Source organism: Octodon degus, unplaced genomic scaffold (assembly GCF_000260255.1).
Source record: "Octodon degus isolate 3935 unplaced genomic scaffold, OctDeg1.0 scaffold00050, whole genome shotgun sequence".
Taxonomy (NCBI): Eukaryota; Metazoa; Chordata; class Mammalia; order Rodentia; family Octodontidae; genus Octodon; species Octodon degus.
This window is the reverse complement of record NW_004524626.1, coordinates 8583756-8594663: the sequence shown is the minus strand read 5'-3', so window position 1 is coordinate 8594663 and position 10908 is coordinate 8583756. Positions and strand designations below refer to the sequence as shown.

The window sequence follows — 10908 nt, the reverse complement described above, 5'->3', positions numbered from 1 at the left end:
TGGTTGATGCAGGTCTCACTATGCAGCTCTGGCTCACAGTGATCCTCTCGCTTTCAGCGTCCCCAGCGCTGCGGTTACAGGTGTGTGCCACCACTGCCTGACTTTGTGTTTTTTTTTTTTTTCTTTTTGGCAGAACCAGGGATTGAACTCAGATCCTTGCTCTTGCCAGGCAAGCGCTTATTCTACTGAGCCATCTCCCTGGCCATTGCCTTTTGATGCTAATGTTTCTGGAAGAACCTTGAATGACCACAGACTTTCAAACCCTGCTGCTCATAATCTTTAGGCCTCTTCTGATCACTTTAGAACTAGGATTGCCAGGTTGTGCTGGAATACTTGAACAAGAACAGCCAAACACAGTCATAATCAAAGAATTCATGTCAAAGTATGATCCTGCAAGTCACATGATCAAAAGTCAGAACTTCTCTTCTGCAAACACACCTTGGATGTTTCCGGTACTGGCTTTATGGTACTGCTCATTGATGCCAAGTTTGTGACACACTGTGGAAGGCTCACAGCACAACTTTACTCATGCAATGTGTTTATTAAATCGCATCTGAAATTCCATAGCCAGAAAATATTCCTGACATGTATTCCATTACTTCTGTTATTCGCTGCAATAGACTCTCATTGCTTGGACTGGGATGTATAACTTTAATTGTGGAGAAACACAAACTGTACCTAAGGTTCCACAAATCTCAATACTGTTTAAAATATAAGCCCATGAACATGGAAATAGATAGACAGATAGACAGATAAAAGAGCAAGGCTGGAGACATCAAAATACCCAATTTCCAATTGTACTACCAAAGGGAAAAAACATATACTACAAAACCACAGTAACAGGCACAAAAAGAGGCCCAGAACAATGGAACAGAGGATACAGAAACAAACCCACGCAACTATAACCGTCTGATTCTAGACAAAGAAACCAAAAACATATATTGAGCCTCTTTAACAAATGATGCTGGGAAAACTAGAAATTCACTTGTAGAAGACCAAAACAAGAGCCCTCTCACCCTGTTTTAAAAAGAAAAAAAAAAAAAAATCAATTCAAAATGGATTATAGGAGGGCTGGGGAGATGGCTCAGAGGAATAAGTACTTGCCTGGCAAGCGCAAGGGCCCGAGCTCAATCCTTGGTTCCACCAAAAAAAAAAAAAAAATGGGTTATAGGTCCAGGGGTGATCTAAGATGGCTGTGCCCAGTGGTACCTGCAGCTGCTGGTGACCTATTTTCTTCCTTGCCACCTGATGGCTGTGGCCACAGGATGAACCCAAAACCATTTTTGGCCAGACCCTCCGAGAAGTTTCTGTGGCACTGAAACAAGGCCAAATTACACCAACAGAGCTCTGTCAGAAATGTCCCTTATCCAGAAGACTAAGTTTCTAAATGCTTACAATACTGTGTCAGAAGAGGTGGCCATAAAGCAAGCTGAAGAATCAGAAAAGAGATACAAGCAAGGTCAGTCACTTGGGATTTTATTTATTTATTTATTTATTTATTTATTTATTGGCAGAACCAGGGATCGAACTCAGGCCCTTGCACTTGCCAGGGAAGCGCTTATTCCACTGAGCAATCTCCCTGGCCCCTGACTTGGGATTTTAGATGGAATTCCTGGTGCAGTAAAAGACAACTTCAGCGCATCTGGCATTGAGACAACATGTGCATCAAATATGCTAAAAGCTTATATACCACCTTTTAATGCTACAGTAGTTCAGAAGTTATTGGATCAGGGAGCTCTACTAATGGGGAAAACAAATTTGGATGAGTTTGCTATGGGATCTGGAAGCACAGATGGGTGCCTTTGGTCCAGTGAAGAACCCCTGGAGTTACTCAATACCGAGAACAGCAGTAGCTGCAGTCCAACAGAGCGTGTGAAGGCACTGAGTGGCTGATCGCAGGAGGAAGCTCCAGCGGGAGCTCAGCGGCCGCCTCAACGTTCACATGCTTTGCCTAAGACACCCCCTTCACTCTGTGTGTAAAAAATACCTACTGCATGTGGTCATATGCCATACAGCAAAATCCAGCAGTAGAATAATTCATATATGCTGGGATTTCTGTTTCTTTTTAGTAAGCTGTTTGTCCTCAAAGATATATCAAAATTATATCTGCTGAACCCTCTCCAGTACTGCGTATGATGAATATGCTTTATAATAGCAGACTTTAATTTGAAATAACATGTAGGGGTCCGGGGAGATAGCTCAGTAGAATAAGCGCTTGCCTGGCAAATGCAAGGGCCTGAGTTCAATCCCCAGTTCTGCCAAAAAAAAAAAGAAAAAAGAAAAGAATGAAATAACATGTAAACTTTATAGTACCTAGTTATTTTCAAAACATGATTTCATAGTTCTTACAGAATAAAACATTAGGGCTGGAGAGATGGCTCAGTGGTCTAAAGCACCTACTTAGAACAAGCTTAGCAAAGCATCAGGGACCGCGGTTCAATCCCCCAGCACCACATGCCGGCCAGCCCTGCCCCCTGGTGGGCTGAGCTGGCCACACTCTCTCTCTCTCTCTGTCTCTCTCTCTCTGTCTCTGTCTCTCTCTCTCTCTGTCTCTCTCTCTCTCTCTCTCAAATAAATAAAAATTAAAAAAAAAGAATAAAACATTAAGCATTAAAAAATAAAAATAAAAAAAGGATTAAGGACCTAGGTATAAGTCCTGACACTATGTAACTGCTAAAAGAAAACATTAAGGAGGGGCCCGGAAGTTGGTTCATTAGAATAAATGCTTTCCTGGCAAGCGCAAGGGCCTGAGTTCAATCCCCGGTTCTGAAAGAAAAGGAAAAGGAAAAAGAAAAAAGAAAAGAGGGGCTGGGGAGATAGCTCAGTAGAATAAGCGCTTGCCTGGCAAGTGGAAGGGCCTGAGTTCAATTCCTGGTTCCACCAAAAAAAAAAAAAAATACAAAAAACAAGGCTGGCCAGATAGCTCAGTGGATTACAGTGCCTGCTTAGACAGACACAGAAACCGGGAGCAATTGAGACTGGCCATGGAGGCTGAAAACAGGAGAATCACTATGAGTCTGATCTTTGTAGTGAGACCCTGTACTAAATACATTTAAAAAAAATTTTTTAATTAAAAAAATAAAAATAAGAATACAAAAACCAAGATGGATGTGATGCTGTACACCTGTGATCCCAGCACTGAGGAGCCTGAGGCAGGACTGCCATGAATTTGGGGCCAGCCTGGTTCCATAGTAAGTTCAAGACCAGCCTGGACTACATAGCAAGAATTTTTCAAGAAATCAAAAAGCAAACCAACAAACCACCAGGCTGGGCATGGCAGCGTACACCTGCAATCCCAGCACAAAGAGGCTGAGGCAAGAAGACTGATGCAAGTTCAAGGCGAGACTGAGCTTTTGTGAGGTTCAAGGACAGCCTGAGCTACATAGCAAAGCAAACAAAAAGAACACAGAAAACAAGAATAAATGCTGACAAAGGTGTGTGGAAGTAATGAACTCTTCTATACTTCTGGTGGGAATATAAATTATAAATTAGTATTGATGCTATGGAAACCAGGGTGGAGGTTCTTCAATGATCAACAGATAGAACTATCATATAGCCAAGATAAACCAAAACCAAAACCAAACAAAACTTCCTTAAGTAATTCTTGCTGGGGAGATAGCTCAGCAGCACAAGTGCCTGCCTGAAAAGCATAAGGCCCTGAGTTCCATTCCCAATACCAAAAACAAAACACAACAAAACAACACAACTTCCTCAAATGGCCAAGCGATGCTACTCCTTGGTACATACTAAAGGAATCAAAGCCACAAATCATAGGGACCCCTGGAAGGTTACTGTGGTACAATTCAAAGCAGCCCAGATATACAACCAGCCTAGATGCCAACTACCAGATGGATACGGGAAGACGTGGCACATATTACACAATGGAGAGTTATTCAGCCACAAGAGATAAGTCATTTACAGGAAAGTGGATGGACCTGGAGGCCATAATATTATGTGAAATAAACCAAAGTCAGAAAGACAAATACAGGGGCCAGCAAGATGGCTCAGTGGAATAAGCGCTTGCCTGGCCTGGTGCAAAGTCCCGAGTTTGATCCCTGGTACCACCAAAAAATAAAAAAAAAAAAAAGACAAATGATGTTTTTCCTAATATGCAGAATCTAAAAAAGTGGCAAGAGTGTAGAAGGGAGACCATCATCAGATGAGAGGAAGAGAAGAAGTTGTAAGGGTAACAGGAGGGGGCTGGATAAGAGCAAAATATAGTATATACATTGATTCCCCCAAAAAGTAGAACTAAGAGGAAGCCAAGAGGTGATGGGGGATGAAAATGATCAAAGTCTGAATTTGATTCCCAGTACGAAAGAAAGAAAGAAAGAAAGAAAGAAAGAAAGAAAGAAAGAAAGAAAGAAAGAAAGAAAGAAAGGAAGGAGATTGGCTATTACTATAGCCCAGCATGGTGGCACATACCTGTAATCCCAGCATGTGGGAGGCTGAGGCAGGATTGTTGAGAGTTCAAGACCAGTCTGGGCTACAAAGTGAGCTCAAGGCCAGCCTGAACTGTCTCAAAAAGACAGACTCACACCACCCCCCCATCCCACCCCCACCCCCCGAACTGGGGATTGAACTCAGGCCCTTGCTCTTGCCAGGGAAGCGCTTATTCCACTGAGCCAACTCCCTGGCCCAAGAAAGACAATTTAAAAGTCAAGATTAAATGATCCACTCCAAGGGGCCGGGAAGATGGCTCAGTGGAATAAGCACTTCTCTGGCAAGCACAAGGGCCTGAGTTCAATCCCTGGTTCCGCAAAAAAATTAAAATAAAAATAAAAATAAACAAAAGATCCACTCCATACCCAGTATTACATAAGTATCTAACACAAACACACCAAATTACCACAGATCAGGCAATAGATTTGGGGAATCTGGACTCACTTATAGGTCTTTTAGATAGCTATGCAGTTCAGGTCCTGGATGCACTTTTTAGCCTAGGCTAGCCTCAAGTTTCCAGCGATCCTCCTGCCTCAGCCTTACACTAAGCCTTATTTAGACTTCTTGAGGCAGGGCCTCCCTTGTAGTTTGGGCTGGCCTTTACTTATGGTGATTCTCATGCCTCAGCCTCCTGAGTGCTGGAATTACAGGACTGTGGTACCACATCTGACTGGACTGATTTTCATCATATGTACCCAGGAAACCTAAGCACAGGTGAGAACTGACAATTACCACTGCTGATCAAAAACCCAAAAGGCAGGCTGGCCAGGTAGCTCAGCGGACTAAAGTGCCTGCTCAGGCACAGTGCAGTGGCCTGGGTTCAATCCCCAGCGTGTCATGCACCGCACCTCCAGGGCAGGCTAAGAAGGCAACTGAGACTGGGCGTGGTGGCGGTGCGCCTGTAATCCCAGCACTATAGTGCGACCCTAAATACATTAAAAGGGGGGGGGGGGGTGGCGGAGAGATGGCTCAGTAGAATAAGTGCTTCCTTGGCAAGAGCAAGGACCTGAGTTCAATCCCCAGTTCTGCAAAAATAAATTAATTAATTAAAACAAATAAATAAATTTTAAAAAGAACCCAAAAGGCTAAGCATCCATCATTAAAACCAAAACCCCAAATCCTCCAAATGTTAAAGTAATGAGCACCAATATATGCCTCAAATAGAAGATTCCACACCTGTCCTCAGGTGACAGGACCCAGTCAACACACAGATGCACTAAAGATAGAGAATAGGGCTGGTGAGATGGCTCAGTGGTCTAAAGCACCTACTTAGAACAAGCTTAGCAAAGCACAGGGACGGCGGTTCAATCCCCCCAGCACCACATGCCAGCCAGCCCCGCCCCCTGGTGGGCTGAGCTGGCCACACACACACACACACACACACACACACACAAATAAATAAATAAAAAATTAAAAAAAAAAAAAGATAGAGAATAATATCACTTTCAGATGAGGTATGCAAAGTGTACAGGCAGGGCTTGGGTGTGGCCCAGTGGCAGGGCATTTGCCCAGTATGTGTAAGACCCTGGGTTCCATACCCAGGAAAAAAAAAGTACACAATACAGCATAGTAAGCTTTGTGTTTAATAACTCCCACAATATCTCACCATATACAGCAATATATTTTTTTTCTTTTTCTTTTTTTTTTGGTGGAACTGGGGATTGAACTCAGGCCCTTACACTTGCCAGGGAAGTGCTTATTCCACTGAGCCATCTCCCTGGCCTGCTCTGTATAGCAATTCTTTCTTTTTTTTTTTTCCCTGTATTTTAGGGAAGGGTCTACAAGGTGTTCAGGATCTCACTACTAGATCTGACTCGTAGTGATCCAGCTGTTTACAGTGCTGGGATTACAGGTGTGCCACCACACCCAGTCTCAATCACAGTCTCAACCCACCCTGGGGGTAGGGCTGGCACAGCAGGCCTGGGGATCCAACTCCTGGCCCTTGTGCCTGCAGGCCCTTTAATCCACTGAGCTATTTGGCCAGCCCTAGCAATTATTTCTAAAACCCAAAATATGTTTTTTTTGTAGTACTGGGGATTGAACTCAGGACCCTGCGCTTGCCAGGTAAGTACTTATTCTACTGAGTTATCTCCCCAGGCCCAGAACGCATTAAGCCTCTTATAGGTTTTTTTTTTTGTTTTTTTTTTTTTACAGCATTGGGATTAAACCCAGGATATAGACAGGGTTTTGCTAAATCACTGACTTGCAAGTACCATGCCATACTGGCCCTGCCCCCAGGGCACGCTGAGATTGAGATTGTAGTGGTATGTACCTGTAATCCCAGCACTTGGCAGGCTGAAAACAGGAGGTTCACTACCAGTCCAATCTGTACTGAGACCCTGTACTAAATACACTAAATAAATAAATAAATAAATAAATAAATAAATAAATAAATTTTGAGTCGGGGGTCTCATTGAATTGCCTAGTCTGGGCTGGATTCATGATCCTCCTGCCTCAGCCTACTATAGAGATAGGAGTACAAGTACACACTGCTACAACTGGCTTGCAATTGAGGCTTCTCAGATGGCTATGCTGCCAAAATTGTCTCCACAGAACGCCCCATTTTATTCTTGCTATCACTTCAGTGACATTGGTAATTCCTTACCACCCTTCTCCCACATATCAAATACTAGGACAAGAGGAAACGACAAAGGAGCCCAAAGCTCAGGTGCGAAGTGAGGTATTATAGGCATTATAAGGCCTGCTCATACCCCATATTCACCAGAATGGCTAAGCTGAAGCTACTACTCCTTATAAATAAACACCAAGGCTGGCGGAATCAGTCTCATAAGACAGCCAACCTTGGGGGTTGGGGAGATGGTTCAGTAGAATGAGCGCTTCCCTGGCAAGCGCAAGGGGCTGAATTCAATCCCCGGTTCCGCAAAAAAAGAAAGCCAGGGGGCTGGGGCGATGGCTCAGTAGAATGAGCACTTGCTTGGCAAGCGCAAGGACCTGAGTTCAATCCCCAGTTCCACCAAAAATAAATAAGCAATTCTAAAAAAAAAAAAAAGCCAACCTCCTGTGGAACAGTTCCCTAGTCCATCACTGTCCACACAGAACCAAAGCTGCTGTTATTTGACATTCACAAGATTGAGCTTGTAGTCTCATTCTCTGGGCCATGAACCACTGTGTGACACCACGGGCCCTATCGTACCAGCAAGCTAGGCTCCCACAGGACATACTCACTCTGCGGACAGGTGTGGGGGCGGGGGAGGTCCTGATGCCCCCCTGCTGCTTCTCAGGAGCAGTTGGCCCCTCAGGGGAGGTGATGGGAGAGGAGCTCAGGGATGAATGGCTAAGGACAGAGTCTTCTGGGCATGATTCAAACACCTCGCTCTCTGACGTCCCGCTCTTGTCCAGAGGTGTCCCGGGAGGAGACTTGGCACAGGGAGGTTTTACAGCCAGGACATCCTGCAAGATCACCACAGGGACCTTCCCTTGAAACAGGAGGCCGCCAGCTTCGCTCCAACCATCCTGTTCCTTTTTGGGACAAATACTTGGGCAACCAGGTAGCTTGGGGCAGCTCAGCAGGGAGCTGCCATTCCTGTCTGGGCAACCTAAGCTCCCAGGTTCCTCCTCTGTTTTGCTGGGACTGTCTGAAAGGGTCTCTTTAGGAAGCCCCAACTTGTCATTACAAATTAACTTCAAGGGCCTCTCATCTGTAGCTTCCCCAGGCAGGAAAGCTTTGGGATTTAGTGGCTTGTGGTTCACAGTACTCTCTGGCTGCTCATTAGAGTCCTCTGTCAAATCAATGACGTCTGTGTTCTGGCTGAGACTGCTTTTGATGTCACTTCTTATGAAGTTATCTAAGGGACCCTTCCCATTGATGAGTTTCGGTCTGAAGTCCAGGTCAGAATCCGTAAGACAGTCATTCTCCAAGATGTCCAAAGAGGCTTCTATGTCAGTGACTTTCTCTTCTGCTGAGGCGTTCTGAGAGCTTCTGTCATCTGATTCATCCCTGGCTTTCTCCTTGTGGACAACATTCAGGCGCTTGAACGGCAGACGGGCTGAAATAGAAAGTCCACATTTCAGTCAAAGTATAGAGGGCCCGGGGAGATGGCTCAGTGGAATAAGCGCTTCCCTGGCAAGCGCAAGGGCCCGAGTTCAATCCCCAGTTCTGAAAAAAAAAAAAAAAAAAATTCAAAGTATAGAGACAATCCATCAAAACTTTACCATCCTGTGTATATGGGAACTAGGGACTTTGCTACAGGGGCCGGGCAGATGGCTCAGTGGAATAAGCACTTCCCTGGCAAGCACAAGGGCCTGAGCTCAATCCCCGGTTCTGCCAAAAAATAAATAAATAAATTCACACATACTATGGACTTTGCTGGGCTTTGGAAGGAGACTTACTCAATTTTAAAATGGAGCTAAGCATTATAGCTTACTCTGGTAATTCTAGCACACTGGGAGGCTAAGGCAGGAGGATGACAGGTTTGAGCCCAGCCTGGGCAACTCAGCAAAAGACGCTGTTTCAAAATAAAAAAGAGACTCTTTCTCTCCCCTCCCTGTTGCTTCTGCTGTCCTCTGCCCCTCTGCCATGTATACTCTTCTTCAGAGTCAGCAAGTTGTGGGCTGAAACCTGTACAGACTATGAACTAAATAAAGCTTGCTCCCTTAAAAACAACCCAATAAAAAAGAGGCTGGCTGGGGAATATAACTCTTCATAATGGCCCTAGATGTTCTATCTTTAACATCAGGAACACAGAAGATGTGGTAGAATACGTCCATAGCATGCATAAGGCTCTCGGTTCATTCCCAGGGCTATAGCCTAAATAATTAATTTAATTGTCCTATCAGGGCTGGGGATATAGCTCAGCGATACAGCGATACATCATCTACCTAGCATGCCTGAGACCCTGGGTGCAATCCCCAGTCCACAAAAGGAGTGGCTATGTTTTCATTCTATACTTTTCTTGAGAGCTTGTTTGGAGGTTCTAGCAGGGGAGCGCAGCTACTCATACACCCTTGACCAAGGAACGGTCCTTCTCTATTGGGAATGGTCATCCTCTTCGACCAAGCGTGCAGCTTCAGGAGGGACGCACATGGATCGTTGAGGGAGGAAGGAGACACCCGCCTAGCCAGCCAGATCAGGTGAATCAACCCTGGCGATCAATGGGGTGACAGATGTCGCAGCCAGATCACTCTCATATCCATATACTTTTCTAACATCCTACAGAAAACCTAAAATTGGGCCAGGGAGATGGCTCAGTGGGGACGGGGGAGATGGTTCAGTGGAATAAGCGCTTCCCTGGCAAACGCAAGGGCCTGAGTTCAATCCCCGGTTCCGCAAAAAGAAAAAAAAAAAGAAAAAGAAAACTTAAAATCAACCAGCCCTAGTGAGGCATGTCTATCATCCTAGCATTTGGAAAGCTGAAGTAGGAGGATTACCATGAGTTTGAGGCCAGCCTGGACTACGTAGTGAGTTCAAGGCCAACCTGAGTTATATGGTAATGCCCTGTCTCAAAAAACCAAAACACAAATCAACAATAACACATAAAATCCAAAATTCTGGGCTGGTGAGATGGCTCAGTGGTCTAAAGCACCTACTTGGAACAAGCTTGGCAAAGCACAGGGACCGCGGTTCGATTCCCCAGCACCACATGCCAGCCAGCCCTGCCCCCAGGTGGGCTGAGCTGGCCACACACACACACACACACACACACACACACACACAAATAAATAAAATTAAAAAAAATATATCCAATTCAAATCCCAAATTAACTAATTAATTTTTTTCAGTGCTGGAGACTGAACCTAAGGGCCTTCACACTGAATTACATCTGCATTCTTTCCATCTTTATTTTTTGGCAGAACCAGGGATTTAACTCAGGCCCTTCCGCTTGCCAGGCAAGCGCTTATTCTGAGCCATCTCCCTGGCCCCCTTTGTCTTATTTTGAGACAGTTTTTTGCTAAGTTATCCAGACTTGGGTTGACCTTGACCTTTTTTGGGGGTGACCTTGAGATCTTCTTGCCTCAGCCTCTCACAGGACTAGGATCATAGGCATGCACCACCACACATGACTTCAGATTTACTTATAATGGGTAAGAAAAACCCCATTTGAAGGTAACAACTTTTGGTTTTAAAAGGGAAATACATCCGCCCAGATGTGGAGACTTTTCTTTCTGGCACCAGTTGTCAAATTTGTTGACCAATCAAATACCTTTCTTCCAGCACCTACTATGCTTGAGTTGCAGGGGAAAAAAAAAAGTTGACGACTCTAAACAGTGAGAAAATGTAAATGACTGAACCCAAGGAGCTTATATTCACTTAAATGTCAAATTACCTCTTACTAGTTCATCTTGAAATAAGACAAAAGAAAAAAGAACAAAACAAATTCATTCTTTTCTGGGTGTGTGTGTGTGTGTGTGTGTGTGTGTGTGTAAGACATCAAACCTAGGGCCTTTACATTGAGCTGCACACCCGGCCCTTTTCTGTTTTGTACTGAGTCTCACTAAATCGTCCAG

General features: G+C 44.6%; 1 protein-coding gene across 1 annotated transcript in view; it reads right to left on the bottom strand.

Annotated features, from left to right (window-relative positions):
- Positions 1-10908, bottom strand: part of Chaf1a (chromatin assembly factor 1 subunit A) — a 41296-nt gene that overhangs the window by 25344 nt on the left and 5044 nt on the right. Inside the window, exon 3 of the mRNA XM_023716935.1 lies at positions 7630-8450. Within this exon, the coding sequence (XP_023572703.1) occupies positions 7630-8450 (821 nt within the window). The remainder of the gene's footprint in view (positions 1-7629; positions 8451-10908) is intronic.